The sequence below is a fragment of the Vanessa cardui genome, chromosome 7 (genome assembly GCF_905220365.1).
Source record: "Vanessa cardui chromosome 7, ilVanCard2.1, whole genome shotgun sequence".
NCBI classification, from domain to species: domain Eukaryota; kingdom Metazoa; phylum Arthropoda; class Insecta; order Lepidoptera; family Nymphalidae; genus Vanessa; species Vanessa cardui.
Genome location: NC_061129.1, coordinates 5,597,803 through 5,617,462, shown reverse-complemented (window position 1 = coordinate 5,617,462; position 19,660 = coordinate 5,597,803). Strand labels below are relative to the sequence as shown.

At 30.5% G+C, this 19,660-nt stretch overlaps 1 protein-coding gene across 2 annotated transcripts in view; it reads left to right on the top strand.

Annotated features, from left to right (window-relative positions):
* LOC124531252 (muscle, skeletal receptor tyrosine-protein kinase-like) overlaps positions 1-19,660 on the top strand; it is a 35,416-nt gene that overhangs the window by 14,123 nt on the left and 1,633 nt on the right. Inside the window, exons 2-7 of one of the 2 annotated variants that reach the window (XM_047105753.1) lie at positions 15,465-15,546; positions 16,131-16,274; positions 16,412-16,509; positions 18,404-18,613; positions 18,885-19,053; positions 19,424-19,582. In XM_047105753.1, the coding sequence (XP_046961709.1) occupies positions 15,465-15,546; positions 16,131-16,274; positions 16,412-16,509; positions 18,404-18,613; positions 18,885-19,053; positions 19,424-19,582 (862 nt within the window). Of the gene's footprint in view, positions 1-15,464; positions 15,547-16,130; positions 16,275-16,411; positions 16,510-18,403; positions 18,614-18,830; positions 19,054-19,423; positions 19,583-19,660 lie in introns of both variants that reach the window. The other variant, XM_047105752.1, reaches the window with a different exon arrangement.

Sequence of the window (19,660 nt, the reverse complement as noted above, 5' to 3'; positions counted from 1 at the left end):
TTTTCACATCAATCCCGAACTTAAGGTAGATAAATCTTTGATATTACGATATGAATTTCTATAGAATTAATATATAATAAGACTTATATAAAAATAACATTTAAAGATATTCACTTAAAATATATTGTGAGCCTTTTGCGCAATAAAAGTAAGTTATAAACAAGTCAATGAATAATACATTTATCATGAGAATACAAAATATTTATATTAGTCTGTAACTTAATCGTTTATTAAAAAAAACTTCCACTTCAAATGTTCAAAATAAACCTATAAATGGTTTATTTTTATATAAAACTTTATAAGTGTCTACATATTAATATCATTCATATCACACAGTATAAAACAAATTCGCTTACCGCTGTCTGTCTCTATGTTTGCTTAAACGGATTTTGATGCGATCTTTTTTAACAGATAGATTGATTGAAGAGGAAAGTTTACATGTATAATGTATAGAGAATGACAGAGAAACTGTGAACATAGTTAGACATTCTGTAGATTAGTTAGTATCTGCTGATACTTACAATCGTGAGAAGCTTGATCGGGTCTCTAGTATAACATAAATATAAATATGTTTTGGTAACGACGTAATATCTTATGTAGCTTATATATAATTAACGTATCTATGTAGAGTGAATGCTTTCTTGATGTTGTATCGTGCAAAAATAACCAATATCGACAGCGTTAAGTGCTAGACGACAGTCGAGTAAACAGCTGGAGCGGGCGCTCAAGGGCGCTCGCGTTTTTGGACGAACAGAGAGAAGAAGCAGCCCACGCCGCGGTCCATAATGCACATACTCTCACACATGACCCACGCGTAATCATTTTCGTTAATATAAATATTTTATTGAATCTGTTATTCGCGGATATCCACACCATCACAAAACGACATAGAAATATAAGTTCGTAGCGCGCAGAAAAAAATTCCAATCATATTTTATTTTCGTCGACTACGTCGAAAGCTCTTGGAAATGAATTACTACAAATGTCTGTATTGTTTCAGAAGAATCTATAACAAAACATTTATAATAACGGTAGTTGGTAATATTCAAAAATAAATTTTATATTCAATTGTTATTCTTTTCATCAAACAAATTATATTTTAGAATATTTTTCAAATGCTATTGATTTCCTGAGTTCAATAGGCATTAGTGACTTTCATATTTTTACATACGATATACGTAAATTTATTCATAGCCGTTTTAATGAAATAATATTCATATATAAGTACATTGTATATATATGTACATATGTTCATTAAAAGCATATACTACCGTACTGTAAAGAAAATAACACAAATAAAAATACGAAATGATTGATAGAGGAAGATTGTATGAGAGATGAAAATACTCAATCACTGGACTTATGAAGGCTTTAAGAACCAATATTTTGGTTCAGTAGTAAAAATAGCATGATTATTCTGCGAGCAGAGGCTTGCAAAGTTCTTTATTTTAATTAACCCATACATAGTAATAATATCAGCATATCAATCTCATTGCAAATGTACCATATTATGTATGCTTATATGTGTCTATATCGAAATCCTTGATTCTTTATTCTGCTGATAATATTTATTTATTTTTAAATCTACACATATAAACCAAAATCATCCTTCACGAGAATCCAAACAAAATAATATATTAATGTTTAAGACTATATATAACATTAGGTAGTAGATAATACCTATCGTGTAAATTCTGAATAATATCCAGAGCTCCCTGAGTCATAAAATAAAAAACAATGTTTTTTTTTAAATATCAAACCAATCTAAGCCTTATGATGAAAAGATCATGAGTTTCTAGAATACGGTGAGAAAAAAAATTATGTTTTTCTTATGTATGACGTTTACTAGAATTTAATAACATTATTGGTAAACCACAGAAATCGGAGGATTTAAAGATTTTCTGGAAAAGCGATTAAGGTAAAGATTTTATACCGTATAACTTATTCTTCGTCACGTAAAATATCGCCTTTCATTGATCAATCAAGTTGAATTGGGAAATTGATTACTTGTATTATTTTGTATCTGTAGTAAATTGAAGAAATAATGTATAGAAATAATTTAAAAACTCTAAGCAGTCGATAGCGTTCAGAGTAAATGATTTTTTTATGGTTACTGCAATGGATTATTGGCTGACGATGATATTTCTTGATTTAAAAAAAATGTGTTTATATTTTGCGCCTAGCATAAATATAACCTATTTTTTCATATTTTTTAAAGCTTTTTTTACATGGTTCGTAAAATATACAAATGAAACTGGAGTTCGTGTTAATATTTTCAAGAAATATACATCAATTATGTAACATTTCAAATAACTCCTTTTTCAAAATAATGATGAATTATTAGATATGAAACAATAAATTATTTACAAATTTTAATAAAATAAACTCATTTGTTAATTGTTTTATAAGTTTATTAATTTCATCCTACACGATTATTTAATTAACTCAACAGAATAAAAATACAAGATTTATCGATGTAACCTGTCCATAGGGGCAAACGCCGTTTACGCCTTCAAAAAATTTACCGCTGTAGTAAAATATATTTGAACGGTGGTTTATTTAAAAAAAAAACCATTGTTGGTTACAGTACTTACATAAGAAAATCAATCAATACGGGCTTTTGTGATCGGATTTGACTTACGATGACTTACTGGGATCAAATAAAGCAAAATCTCAAGTGTAATGATATAAATGCATCTAATAAGAGAACGTTACGTAACAGTGCAATGTGCATGCTACATTGAAACGGTACAATGTCTAATTAAAGGTTCATAGCATGTGGGTCGACAGAATGAAGAATTTCAATTTGGCAATTCCTGAACGTTATACTTATTATATTCAATATAATCCAAATGCAAAAAATATATTTTATAACTAGATAAAAACCTGGCTCCCCCTCAGATAAAATAGATAAAACAAATATGAATAAACTACCGTACTTCTGTAAGAAAATTATTATTTGAAATACACTTTCTGGACGCACCCGAAAACTTCAAACATGGCCGCCCGTCAAACTGTCTTTAAATCTCATATCCTCTCAAAAAAAATCATTTTAACGATCAATTATTGTAAAAAGATTTCGATCGGGTCTATCGTAGACCTACACGAAATTATTAATATATAGTTGAAGTCTGGGTAACCTATTCTTATATTACTGCTTGTTTATGTTCGTATTCTATGCGTATACGCACCGTGAAACCTTGGCAGAGTTGAAACTTTCCACAGTTGTTATTGGCAATGGCATGAAAGTATACCGTGGCGCCGACTTTTCGATCATTTCTTATGAGGCTTAGTGGTAGGTCTCTCTACAAGTCCGTCAAAGTAGTAAGATTATACTCATCATCCATTTTTCCAATACCAAACTGTATTCGTATTTCTGTCTTACGGTTGTACGGAAGAAAGTGAAAAAACATGCAGATAGTATATACCTAAAATCTTAGTCCACATGTTTGGCAGCGGTTTGGAGGCGAACCGTTGACCATATGTGGAATTAATTTCTTACATTACCAGTTACCATTTCCCATTAGGTAGCTGAATTACATATATATCTGTTCCTATTGTTGAGAGTCAAAAATCATGCTTGATATTAACTACAATATGCGTGATATTTAGCAAAATGTGAATAGTATTTTTTTCTAAAGTACATTTCCGAATGCGTGATAAATAAATCTGTAGCTTGAATTAGTTAGCCTAATAAAAAACCCTGTCTAACCGCATAAAAATAAAGTCTATCGGATTAGTTACATTGATTTTAATCTGAATGATCATTGGTTAGTGGCAACCAATTATAAAACAGCCGACTAATTAGCATTTAGTGTTATAATAGATTAGTAAATCTACCGTGCCATCTTTTCAGAAAATAATAATTTCTAAATTGATATTAATTAAAAATTAAAAACAGTTACACATTATTATTTCCTAGACAATTCAAACTACGTCATGGCCCTGACCCTTCAATCAGACAAAGTAAACTATGTATGTGAGTCAATAACCGAGTCCAATGTAGTTTCGAAGCTACCTATCCAGCAATTCACATGTTCCAAATGCGCATTTCCGTATTAAGTCCCGACGCCCGGTCTTCATGATACATCATGATAACCACTCAAAATCATATAAATGAGTAATCGCGACTAAAAATAAATGTAACAAGCCATCAGTTACACGCTAATATATCAACCACGGAGAAATTTTCTTTAAATGATTTAACGTTTATTTATTTTTTTCTTTTTTCTATAAGAAGTTGCAGGTTCGAAGTGATTTCTTCGTTACGTAATTACTTAATTCTTAGTCACTGATAACATTTTATTTGATTATAATAATCAATAAAATAATTTCGATTAGAATATAAATGTTACGTTTGCAACACGCCATGAATACTCGCCCTTATATTGAGGATTGGTACTTGAATTTCAAATGAGCATAATTTTGTTGCAGACGTATATATCTGTAAGCCGATACATTAATAAATTACATTCTTGCACATCCTCACGCCTAGCTCATACGCTTTCTCTAAGATTGCAAAAGAAACTTCCTTATACGTATATATGGTATACGATCGCCCATAATTCTCTAAAATTACAAGATTATATTTTATTTCAAAAATTATGTTTAACCATATTTTGTATTAAATACAACAAAATGTCACAGAAAATTTTAAGGATACCTTTTTTTTACGAAAAGTAAGCCTTAACTATTGAATATCTAGAACGATACACTTATCTCGATATTTAAATGTAATAAATGCGTTTTAACAAAGTTTACGTTACAAATCTAGCTGCTGTATTAACACTCAATCAGTAATCAAGAACTAGGATACTGGAGTAAGTAACAAAATTTTAAATTAGCACAAATTGCGGTAGAGCAAACAACGATTACCGAAATAACGTTAAGAGAAATCAGGACAACACTAAAATAATCTAAACGAAGTTTTATTGCAACATAAACTCGTATAAACCATTCTGTTAACCACAATACACAATTGTATTTCGAACTGCATTACAATTAACATAATATCAAACATAGATATAAAACTGCAATCTGTAAATTGAGAATCATGTATCCATCGTGTAAGATTTATTAAAAATAAACACTCATGCGCGCATGGAATTAGAAGTTTACGGTTTGATGGGATAATAAAAAGTGCTCATTTTGACACCAATCTGGTGTTTATTATTTGGGACAAATGTGACCCGCCGCTCGTAACCCAACACCACGCCGTCTGTCGACCGACACTACTCAACTTGTTTGATCTACTGAGAGCTTTTTAAACTTTTTATGTCATAGTTTAGTGAGCTTTAGCGGCTTTATTGTTGAGTAAACATCTTAAAATTATCATTCCAGCCAGTCGTGAAGGACTTTCATTATTTCTCGTTGTTATAAAGTAGTTCGGAACTATGGATTTGTTGTATTCGAAATATTAGATCATCATTTTTATCAAACGAATCATTGATGGAATAATTTTATTAAACATAACTTCTTGACCACGCAATATTAAAAGCTTCCAAACATATAATCAGTAGCGATGAGAGAAACATATTTATAAGATAAATAAAAAATATATTAAGGGCTCTAGTGGGCTTGTGTTATATCTTCTAATGCATAGAGATCTTGATATGTTGTTGATGTTACGGAAAGACTTTTGTTTTGTTAAAAAGCAAAGATAGAACGGCTCGACTGCCGACACTTTAGTAAAATAGACAGACCAATAGTTCCAACTGGAAATGATTATGCAGCAGATGTAATGGTAAGTTACGATATAATGATATTTTAGCACGCAATGACTGTTAAATTACATACAAAAAATAATGATTTCTTTATATTATGTTGCTGTTAGTTATTTATAAATTTTAAATAGTAACTCCTATTTTATTTATTATTCATTAAATAAAATACTAATATCAATGAAACCTCAAAATTTTCAAAATTAATAATATAAAAATAATATTATGTAACCGAAAAGTCACCGATCTTAGTCAACAAAAAAAAAACAAATAATATTATTATCTGTATAAAACAGTATCTATTTCAAAAAAATGTTCACTCTCGCTTCAAGCGGACAAATGCTAAGCGGTCGGATTTTTAAATAAACATTTTTAATGATCGGCCCGCGCCCGCGCTCTGCCAGGTGTACGCAGACGGTGCTCTCGCGCACACACCCCCCACTTCCCTACACGTACCTTACTACCTACTTCTTTTGTTCCTATTCATAGAATTTCCTGACATGACCTGTAACAATAATCAAATTATAGTTCTTAGGAAGGGCATTATAAATATTTGGAAAATGTATTCATAGATGAGGCATAGTATTACAAATAGGATTGTACATTGAAAGGACGTGTATGTAGGTATGTTAGAAATACTTCTTTATGCTAATACATTTATATTAAAATTATATATTTAATAAACTCATATTTTTTTCGGTTTCGTAAAAATGTAATCGATTTAAGAACGTCATTGGTATGGCTGTATAAAATAATACAAGATGTTTTCCCGCGCAAACGAATTATTAAAAAAACAAAAGAGAGTCGCGCGAGTCGTTGTGAAATTCGATTTGTTAACTTCAGGGCAATAATATTTTATAAAAATAATACCGACAATAAATAAATACTATACATTCTACTGGCGTACTTGTTAATTATAATTTTAGTTTTGGTAAAATACCAACAAGCAAACTATGTGTTCTTAATTAAATTTTAAAATATGTTTATCATAACAAAATATAAGAAACTACATTTATGATATAATAAGAACAAAACAAATACGTACTTATTACAGATATAAGAGAAATTCTGTTATCGATGTATACGAAGAGGTCAATGAGTTATCTTTAAAATGCCGTTTTCCTTTATTTATTTTTATTTCAACATCTTCGTTATAAATTCGTGGCGCTAGCAGTTATTGATCTCTTAATTATTAAAAAATGAAGAAAAAAACCTAACTCAGCAGAATTATAATTTAGAAATTAGTCAGACTACTAATAATTAATCGTTAATCTATTTATTAAAATCAATCTTCATAAAAGTATTAAAGAATTACCTCTTATTTTTATTCCTGCTCTAATAGTGAATATTATTTTTAAAAAAAAATAATTTTAGTAGGTATCTAGCAGTCGTTATAATTATGATTGTTTAATGTTCATATCTATAGTCGAGTATTAAATAATATCTAAATTGTGACGACAATTATAACCTTTATAATAATTACTATGTACCTAAATACTATTTAATTGTTTCTATTGTTCGGTTGCATGCAAAGGCGGTTGAATTTGGCTTCAGGCTAACTTGCTGTACAACATTTCTATAGCGATCAATCAAAGCAATTATCGAACATACTCTCGAAATCAAATGTCATATAAATACAAAGATTTAATTTTGTATTGTTCGAAAGTTCAAGGGATTTCATTGTACAAATAAAAAATATATATTAAAAAAAAAATATTCCTTTCTACAGAATTCAGAATCTGCATTAAGATACTATTTATAGTGAAATTTTTAAATTATTATTAATATGAAATAAAAAGTAACTTTTGTGTACATTTGTTTTAGCAGAAGGGCAATGAAACAATGATCGGTGACGTTGAACAGAAAATACGTTTTTCTCAAAACGATAAAATCGAATACTTTAGTAATTCGAATGTTATTACGAATAAGGAAATATTTTGCTATAACAATCCCAAGCCTATCTTAGAAACTTAAAATATCAAAGTTGACTCCAATCGAATCAATGAATCGTAAATAGGTACAGATAAAATAAACATCATGTTATAATAGTAATACTGTTGTGTTCCGACATGCTTTGTTACCGCGATGATCATATTTCAACTGTTATTTTATCTAAAATATCCAATGTTATTGATTAAATAACTGACAGTATGAGTAGGCGTTATGACCAATGATGTAAACAAATTTTGAAATTAATCAGGTATTTTTGTATCAGCGTTGTCTTAAAATAAATTAACACCGAACCTTAGGTTGACAAAAGATAAGCCTTATTTTAACAAGATTAAAAAACTAATCTCTAAACTCTTTATTAAAAAAAATTAACAGATACCAGATTATACACTTGGTACACAATCTTTCTAAATCACTCGTTCTCATAATTCTTATTGAAATACAAGTAAGAACTGGTGCGCACTGGTGATTTTTGTCACGGTGACTGTTTCATCAGTCCTGTCGAGTCCATGAATATGTATGGAGGTGCACGCACGTTACGACGTGACAATTGGGTAACATTTGTGTCTGCATCTGTAAAAAATCACCAGTGCGCGCTAGTTCTAAGGTCTAGTCTAATATCTAGTTCTACGACTTTTTATGACGGGTAGAGTGACAGGGAACAGCAGTGACAGATTGTCCTATCTATCACAGAGATATCAACTTCCAATTTAGATTAGATTAATAATAAAATCTGCGTATCTCATAATTTATGCAAGATCATAAATTTTAGTTTGTGTGAAATCTACAGACATTTTCTATATTTATTCTAACAATGGACGATAATGTTTGAGCAGTGCATATGATGCACTTATTTTAAATCATTTTGAAGATGACACATCTGGTGATGATAATTTCCTATTCAAAATTTGAATGTAACTATACAAACTTGTAAAAAGTCCAATCTTTCACGTAGGTCTTACTGGCTAATCATACGTCTCAAGATTTTGTGTCCATATAATTTGTCCTCTTCTATTACAAAACATTAACAGAAAAACAAAAAATCAGCTAAAACTCAAGGGCTATATAAAATGAAAATGAAATTATTTTTTACTATTAAATATTTCATTAGTTAAATCAGACAATCTGTGGGGGGTATTATTTTTGACACAAGAGTTTGACGTAGCTGCTTGATTGTGTCGCGACCGCTTGATCAAGCTTAGCTCCAGTCGTGCGTTTTTGTACCATAATCACTTTGTTCGACCACCTGACAGGACGAATACCAACAGAATGCTTCGAACCCGATCAAACTTCTTGTCATGTACGTCGAACCGCTCGATCGAGCAGAAAAAAACTTGCTGTTTGCTTTCAGTGACTCGGTCGTCACGGAAGCCATACTAGTTAGTTCGCTATTGTTTCGTTACTCAGTCGAACTCCAATGTGAGTCTGCGTGGACTTTGTGCATTTGTCTAGTTCCGGATCGATCACATTTCACACCGACCACAATGAAGCGTCTCCTTAACAACTGAGCCCGTTTGATGAATGCCCGTTGATTGTGAAACTGTGTAATATTAGAATACGGATTTTATTACACGCTTTGGAAGTATTTAACGTATTTTTTACTTTTAGTAATCGCTCTTCATCGCTATCGTATTAATAATTATATAAAAAATCTACAATCCCATTGACTTGTAACGTTTTAAACGGTCATTGTAATTCGATTACGTATGGATAAATCTCGTACGAGCGAATGTAATCCTTTCAAAATGAAACTTTTAATTAGTTTCAACATTGAGTGACTTGTAATAAAATTTGACGATGCATAATAAATTAAGTATATTATCAGAAAGTATTTCATTTCACGGTATTTAATTATATGTAACACATTCAATGACAATATACAATACATAAAAAGTAAGTAAGTAGTAGCAGCCTGTAAATTTCCCACTGCTAGTACAAGGCCTCCTCTTCCATTAAGGAGTGGGTTTGGAACATATTCCACCACACTGTTCCAATACGGGATGGTGGTGGTTGGTGGAATGCACAAGTGGCAGAATTTCGGAGAAATAAGACACGTGCAGGTTTCCTAACTATGTTTTCCTTCACCGCCGAGCACGAGATGAATTATAAACACAAATTAAGCACATATATATATATAATAGTTGGGCTTGCCTGAGTTTGAACACGCAATCATCGATTGAGATGCACACATTCTAAATATAAAAAAATATAAAAAATTTGTAAATTCCAATCCAGCATCGGAACAAAAAACTCCTTTCCTTATTTGGAAAATGATTGGACTTTGTATTTGTACTTGCCCGGATTTGAACTAGTTATCTTCGGGTAAGATCCGCCATCGCTAGTTCCATCCATTAGACTATCTTGATAGAAAATAAACATACAATATTATAGAGCTAAATTAAATTTATTGATAGTTGTAGAGTACTGCACATATGTAGATTTTATGATTGTTTTGACTAGAGGTCTGTTACAGCACTTCCTATGATAATACTAAGAAATATAGTATTAAACATAATTACATTATTAGACCTTATATAGTTTATTGCCATTGAAAGTCGACGGAAGTAAACCTTAAACTAACATTTTTAAATATAATATAAAAAACTTCTTTCTCATAAGAACATTTTAATTGTTAATTCTTCGTTTCAAGTCGCCTTCTTGAACAAAGTATATTTTGTACTTTTATCTTTCTTTAGTTATTTTTCATTAAAATGGTATAATACGATATTTGTAGTGGTCGAGTGGCCTAGTCGTTAGAAAGTGTGCAATTTAGCGGTTGATCGCGGGTTGCAAAGTGGATTAAGATCTAACAAAAAAGCAGAAAAAAGTTTTAATTAAAAAGGAGGAGCGGCTTTAGCCCAGTAGTAGTAGTACGTTGTGTAAAACAGGCTGTTGCTTTACTTCTGTAATATTTAAAAAAAAACATTAATGTTTACACATTTTAATTCATCATAATTTAATTCCGTCTTTTTTTTTCTTATCATAAAATAATTACACTTAGGACTAAGACATAATACAAATAAAAAAACAACAATTTTTGAAATTCTTCGTCGGTCGATTGCAAATTCCGATCCTCTGGGCAAATAATTAACCAGCCCTCCTGTCAAATATATGTGTTAAAATGAATATGTAACTTATTAATAGTTTATTTATAGCGAATATATATATATATATTCTACCTATTAGAACGAACCATTGCTATGAATCATTTTCTTTAAAAGGAACACTAATAGAATGTTGTAAATATCACTTGTTAAACAATTACTAATAGACGGAAGCTACAATGATTTTTTACAGGTTTAAATAATAAAATTACCTTTTTATTGTGTGTAGTTTGAAATGTAAAAGTTTAATAGAATTGTTCATTTCTGTGAAAAGGTAATTTGTAGAGTACACATTGCAAGGTCTAGCGAGACATAATTTCGCAAAACAGTTGATCGAAATTCGATTTACTCGACGCGACGAGTTAAATTAGATTACATGGAAATATCTAATTTTCATATTAATTTCGACGTTACACGATTTATTACACCTGACATTATATATGCAGTTTATTAATATTGATTGAATATCAATATGTGCAAGAATTAATTCTCGTCCTCGTTAAACTGTTTGTAATCAAATATTATCTATCATCTGGAACTTCTACCACAGCACCTGTTGAGATGAAGACTTAATTCCACAGAAGAGATCAGTCCACCACGCTGCTACAATGGATTACACTTAGAGCAGAATTTGATAATACAAATGCTCCTTACTATGTTTTCCATCATCTCCAATAGGTTATAACTTCTAAGCACACATTTATATCAATGGTACTTATTTGAGTTTCCACTCGATATTATAATGTTGTGAGAAACAAAGAATTTTGATAACATCGTGGGCTAAACAGTAATTGAGACTGCGTTAACGAAATTACATGCTTTAAGCAACTTTAAGATTCATGTTTTCAGTCATAAACTAAATAATATCATCTTCGATAACAATCTGCTGGACCGTTCCACACTAGTGAACTATATTAAAATAATTTTATTAGGCTCAATAAATAACTTAAGCAAGTATTGAAAGAATCAAGAGATACTTTATTATATTACTTGTTTTGGAAAAGATAAGATATTATTACCCTACGAAAGTAAAAATGTTGTAGAAATTCCTTACGCAAGTATTGTTTGAATATACCCAAACATAATATTATTTATAACTTTAATCAATCACGGATGATAATGAGTTTTAAAATATTAAAACATGACCCATCTTAACCTTAAGTCAACAATATCATTTAAAGTCAATAAACTTATCTTGAACCGAAATATTTTTTTAGTAGTCAACACCGCACATAGACATAAAAACCATAAGGACTAATTAAAAAAATAACAATTGAAAGGGTATTATTGAAAATATCAATAGAGGTATTAGAAGGTTAGGTAGAAATTAAAATTTAAAACATAACATGTACAATTTTGGCACTAATGTAATAAGGACACACTGTATTGGCCACTCGTAATTTTTATCCGTTATACTCACGTCTGTACTGTTGAAAAGAGGCTTCAATTTAATTTTCCTAATGTAGCCAGACATTTTTTAACAATATTGATGAACATTTTGATGTAAGATATTTGAAGAAAATGTAAATTTTGATAAATGGTCTGAGTCGATATTTGAATTCATCAATGAAAAGGAAATTTGATTTTTCGCGCAATAATGAAATAGATTCGATTTACAATTCACTAAATAACAAAATGTTGAAGTTATTGGAACTAACGAAAATGACTGATAAAAATAGAAAACAAAATGAAGAACAGAATGCTGCTGGTAACAAAATTTAATAATCGAATCTAAAACTGGTGGCATAAAGAACATTATTTATACATATTATATGAATAACTTAATATCAAGCGCCACTCATAAAATAACAAATTTTTCATTATTTTTTACATTGAAATGACACTGACAAAGTGTTAATAAAAATGACAATTATTTTAAAAATTATTTATAAATACATAGAATTGGCAATAATCATTTTAAGGAACCTGCCTACTACATTATATAATCGTAAATCGACTTTTAAGTAGTCTAATATTTTTCATTTCATTTTACCTAGGAGGACTCTCAAAAATATCTTAAATATGCAACTATTTTTATTACTTTTTAGTGCATTTTAATTTGTTTTAAAATACTGTTTTGTTTGAAGTCGGTTTTTCTTTTTGTTAAAATTTTATTTATTTTTTGATTTTAAGTGAGGCTGATGTAGACTAACATTTTTTTCTTAATATGGATATATATATTAAGCGTGCCGTTTATATGAATCAGAAACTACTTCAGGAACAATTTCAAAAGAAACTTTCGAATAAAGCAAAAATAGACTTTCGAAAATGCGGCTTGAATACGTCATGCGGCATAAACTACAAGGTACCACCCTTCAATGAGCTGTAATCGACCTCAGTAAAATAACTTTGCAAAAGAGCTATTCGTATGCTATGTCGTACATCATATGACATCACATCATATACACAAAATTTAATGAAAGACAGAAAGAAATTCTGCCCCAAATCGCACCCTAACTGTAAGCCGTTTAGGAGTTCCGTCAATACATAGTATAAAACAAAGTCGCTTTCTCTGTCCCTATATCTTTAAAACTACGCAACGGATTTTGATGCGTTTTTTTTAATAGATAGTGTAATTCAAGGGGAAGGTTTGTGTATATAATAAATGAACAATATAGTAAAGAAACACTGACAATTTTAGAAGTTTGCAATGTGATGTCGTAAATAAACAAATTCTTTAGTACATTTAGTATCAGTATTGCACCCGTGAGAAGTCGGGGCGGGTCGCTAGTTGATTATAATATTCGATTATGACAATTACATGAACATAACCACGTTCCGGAAGGTGATTCAAATATCCAAGTAACCCATAAATAAAAGATTCGACCGAGTATTGCTAACGTGCTCCTCAGAATTGTTCCGTTCCCTCCCGTTTCCTTAATTTGTCATAGATCCTGTGCTCAGAACCTTACCAAACTTTCACCAAACTACCCTTAAAGTATATCCTTTATAATAAAAAAAGAATCATCGAAATTGGTTAACGTGATTTTGAGTTATTCACCTATTTGTCGCGCATATACATAATGCAAATTTAAGACTTATGTCGTTTTCATACGGATACCATCATCGGAAAAAAATTAAAAAAAAATGGGACCCCACGGGAAGCATTACCTTTCAAACAAAAAAAAAATTATCAAAATCGGTCCACCCAGTAAAAAGTTATGAGGTAACAAACATAAAAAAAAAAAAAAAAAAAAAAATATACAGACGAATTGATAACCTCCTCCTTTTTGAAGTCGGTTGAAAATAAAAATTTCGCTCTTGAATAACTCTTGCTAAAGCAATTGCAAGGCTTACAGTATTATTAACGTCTATTTTAAGAATCTGAATGTAAAATATTCATTCATGTTATATTAGAAAGACTAAATTATTTATTAGAAACGTAAATTTATAATAAACAACGCCGAGTCAAATAATCGATATATTTATGTTAAGAATGCGTTATGATTATGTGAATTTTTTTGTTACATTTAAATTTTAAATGCGGCGATCATTCATATTCTTATTTATGCACGTATACCTATTATACGTACACGTGTAGGCGTTTCTCAATAATAACATCTTTTCATAAAACATTTTAGATCTTTCACAATCGAACAACGCATAACTCGGGAGTAACTCTTTAAAATGAGGACTATAAAACATCAATAACTCATTTATGGATATGATATTATTGATTTATCGTAACCTCAGGCAGCCGCGGAGTGGGCACGCACCATGATAAGGTGTCCGAAATAACTGCATCGGGCACCTCAAGCGTTCAAGATGACTTTCAATTCAGTCTTGATATATTTACGTTACTTCGGTTTATTAAAAAGTAACAATTTAAATAATAAGCTCTACAGGATGATGTTGTTTGTTTAATTGAATGAAAGTGTTTTAAATTAATATGATTTATATTTGTATCTACAATTTAATTATAGAACACCTGTTTTGTTATCTATTACGTGTTCTTTTTTAACTATTCTAGTATTCCGAAAAATATACTAAGAAAAATCGGTGCTTTTTGCATCGACGAGGTTCATGATGTTTACCATTTTGCATGCGCGTGTTAATTAATATGTATGGAAACGCATTATAATTAGTAGTGAGAATCTGTTGTAAAACCTTGTTTACTATGGATGACGGATAGTTGTTTGTGAAATCCATATAAATCGCGTTTATGTTGAGTCGTATCTATAAGCATAATAAATTCTCAGAGTATTCGTGACTGTTATTTATAATTAATTAAAATTCATCAAAATATTTGGAAAATGAATTACGGTATATAGGTTCTGAGAATTTTGTTTTAAAATTGCCTATTTTTATTAATGTCCTAAAAAGCACAAAATAAACTTTGAATATAAATAAGTTCAACGTTTTTGCCACATCATAAAGCACTAATATTAATAATAAAATTGACTTAAAAACTACTAGACCGATTTAAAAAATCTTTTACCATTCGAAAGCTACATTATCCACGAGTAACGTAGCCTAAATTTTATTTTGGAAATAAGGGTTCGTCGCGTGCACTAGCTAATATGTTTATATGTATTATATAAAATTATATAATTCACCTTCCTGACGATTTATTTTAAATAAAATATGCCTTATTACTTCATAACTTGTTTTAAATCATCTTTATGCATCTTCGCGAATTAAAATAAGTAGTTAATAATAACAATAATTGTATTATTTTTTTCTGTTCCAGTTGTCACGTGAGAAATCAACGAAACTAGCTAGGGTGGCGAGGGAAGAAGCGCGACCGAAGCAGACGGCTCAAAATAACACAAGCAAGTACCAATAATATGTACAAATATATATAAGATATATTCTTTATTTATACTTTATTGAACCAATACAATTAATTAGCTGCCAGTCAACCTTTAGTTATATAAAACCTCTATTATAATCATCACGACTTATCTGCAACAGAAAACAATGCTATCGAATCGTTTCTTTAATACTAAATCCATTTTAAGCGAGTGATGGGTCTATATATTTATAGGAAAAGGTTTCAATTTATTTATATATCTATCATTTTTTATCATACAAGTCGGCTAACAGGCAAATAGGCTACCTAATGGTAAGAGATGACCACCAAAAACACGCTGGACAACATCTTAGTTCCCAAGATATTTTTCACAATGTCCATGTCTATGAATAGTGATGACCACGACTTAACAAGAGGTGATCCATTTGCCAGAATACAAATCAATTTTTATTCAAAAAATAAGTTACAAACTCTTATTTAGGAACTAAAATTATGAACAGGACTTGTATATACATATATAGATACTTAAGTATATATTTAATCAGAATATTAATATTAAAATATTAGAAGCTTGTTTTTCTAAGTTTTAAATTTATGTTTTAGTAACATTCATCTATGGCGGATGTGAAACATTATCCTGTGGAGCAGAAGCTGCGTGTATTCAGCACAACAACACAGTGCACTATTGTGTGTGCACAACCAACGCTGAACCCGCCAAAGAAGGTGTTGAATGCCCCCGGAGCACAGGTTATTGATTTTATAAAATAATATTATTTTTACAAACAGACACATTGATTTAAACATTAAAAAGTATCACTTAAATTTTTTTTATATACTAGTTATATATATATATATATATATTTAATAAATTGTGTGAATTGTAGTGCCCCTGACGCAGCGTCAAGCGATCCACAATGTAATCCCACCGCGGCCGTCAAACGCCACCGACCTCAGATACCCACCGTCATCGCCCACCGCTCAAGTAAGACTATCAATCATCATTAAAACATCGTCTTATATCTCCTTATCTAAAAGTTCCCAGACATAGTCATTACAGTTTAGACATAACATTATCACGGTTGAAGAATATCCATTCATATACCATATAAATTGCCTTGTTGGTCTAGTAGATACATATAAGACCGCAGATTCCGAGGTTCAAATCCCGTCAATAAAAAGTAATTGGTTTTTCAATCGAAAGAATCTCAGTAACAGCCCGCAGGGTAACAAATGGAAGTGTGTTGACTCTTGCCTCGGAAAGCACGTAAAACTGAAAGTGCCGTGCGTGAACTATTTCTTTTTTTAATTCCTATTTTATTAATGTACCTATTATGAACATTCTTATACTCTGACTTAAACATAAGATACATAACAATTATTCGTGAAGCCACGGACGGAAGCTAGTTCAATAATAATAATCTTGTTACTGATATTATTTAAAACATAAATTATATGAAACTTTACGATTGCCAACTGTTCTGCCAAATGTTGAATTTATGATCTACATTATTTTGTTGTTGCTAAAATATTGTATTCGATGTTAATTATTATATATATTATCTGTTAAGCTGCCAAAGTCTAATAAAATAGAATTTCAATTTTGGATTATTATCTGAAATTTTAGTTATGAAAGATAAATAATAGGCTTTATGATAATCCGAAGAGAATAGACAAATTATTGCATTTATGTAAATTGATTATGAAATTTCGTTACGAGAATTAGTTTTGTATTTGAAGCATATATTTGTTTCATTTAATTTATAAATAGAGAGATGCTCTTTTTAACTATAACCATTATGAATAACTAAAGCGATCTGGGAACCTCATTATAATAAAACAAAGAACTAAAAATATATACCCAATTCTTACTACACTTAACACTATAAATTATATTTATATGTTATTAATTTTGTAATATTTAAGAAACAGCTCTATAAAAAACAACTATTCTAATCGACTAAAAATATAAAACAACTAATAATCAAATATGACAACAAAAATATATTTTTATTTCAAGTAAAATATATTAATTCGTTTAAACTTCAACAATCAAGATAGTATTGATTTCGAATACGCCATCGGCCACTCCAGTATGAATGGAACGGAATATGAAATCAAAGTTTTCCATCGTAACTGATAAATATTCATGGCAGGTCACCCTTGGTAACATTTTTCGATGACAATGAAAGTTCTATATATTCGTAGCCAGACCAACAAAATTTAATGAGTAGTAAAAATATGTGACATTTGTTTCATAGTTACATTGAGTGTAATTTTTTTATTATCATATGAAAGAACAATAACCTTTTAAATTAATTATGTCGAAAACTATTTAAAATTCACTCAAAACTGGTAATAAGAATAATCAAATAAAGTTTTTTTGACTATGACACAAGCTGCTAGTTCGAGCGATTTATTTAGATTTAGGCATTTATCTTTAACTAAAATTACATAATAGAGTAATTCGTGCAATGTTAGCAACTCTCACAATTTCACGGACCAACTCTCCTGTTAGGGATCACTGTTAGGGTTGTACAACGCTACTCCCTGCCGTTTAGAAGATAATCATAAAGTAATTTCATTCAATTTCATTTCAACGCATTTTCATTTCATTCAATTCAACGCATGCAGGTTTCCACTTTATGTTTTCCTTTAACGCCAAACGTCAGATAATCTGATAACAAAAATAAAGAACACAAATCTCAGCAGTCAGCATTGGTACCTATATAAAAATCAGGATACTCTTGGATACGATAATCGCACTTCATCAACTGAAGTACTCATGTCAACTTTCAGATTTATATTATTAATCAGATAAAAAGTCTATTGTAAAATTAATAGATATTATTTACATTTCCACGTTTTTTTATTTTTAGGCACCGAATTCACTAGTAAGCAGTGAAATAATAGCAGAAGCAACGGCAAGCAGCGATACAGCAATTTTAGGATCAGGCGCCTACTCCAACGCGAGTGCACCGGTGCTACTGAGCATGGCGGCAGGGTGTGGAGTGCTATTACTCATAGTTTCGATAGTTATATTCTACCTCAGGAAACGGATATGTAACATCGATAGAAAAGACAAACCGGTAAGATTTATTCTTTAATTAAAAGCTTGATCATCCTCATTTATCCCGTACATGTACGCTTACCAAGTAAATATCTCAACTTAAATTGTAATTAAACATTTTTTTAGATAATTTTTATAAAAGCATGAACAGTCACAGGTCTTAATCTAGTCATTTTTATAACTGTTGCTTAGTCCTCGCTTGCGATGTTTTTGCTTAGCATACGTTATTTTTGTAGCGTATACGGCCAGGAGAACCACTTCTTGCTGAACGGTATATAACGAACCCGCAGTACGGCGTGTGCGGTGCAGGGAATGTTTCGGCTCCAGTTACTGTGCCAGGATCTCCAGCTCCACCGCCATCGAATAAAGGAAACGAGCCGCAAGTTACACTCCTAGAAAGAAATGCTTTAACGTTCCTGGAAGAAGTCGGGGAAGGATGCTTTGGGAAAGTTTATAAAGGTACTTTAAATATGGATGTATTATTACACATTATTTATTTTAAAACTCAGACGACCAAATGTGCCATCTGATAGTTAGATAGGTAATTGGTTATCGCATTCTTACACCGTAAGTGCCCCATTAAACACACAAGGGACGAAATTAACATCATATGGTTTATAAGATTATGTCTCTCGTGCCTGCAATGACACTTGCTCACTCTCCCTAGAAACCGAAATATAGTAATGCAAATTTTATTATTATCACAATATTTATTTATTAATAATCTATAAACGTATTTATTATTGTAGAGTCTACATTAATAACAATAATATTATCTTATATCATATACCAAAAATATTATTATTAAATTGTATATTATTATTAATAGGGGTCCTCAGAAGTACCACTGCTGAACAGCAGGTTGCTATAAAAGTCCTGAAAGACAATGCCGGTCGCAGCGCAGAAGAAGATTTCGTCAGAGAAGTTTCCATAATGTCAGCATTCCGTCATCCTAATATATTAACACTAATAGGCGTAGTATACAGAGGTATGTTTGCCATAATATAATTATTTCTTAATTTTATTTATTATTATAATAAATACTTATTCATAATACTTGACTATC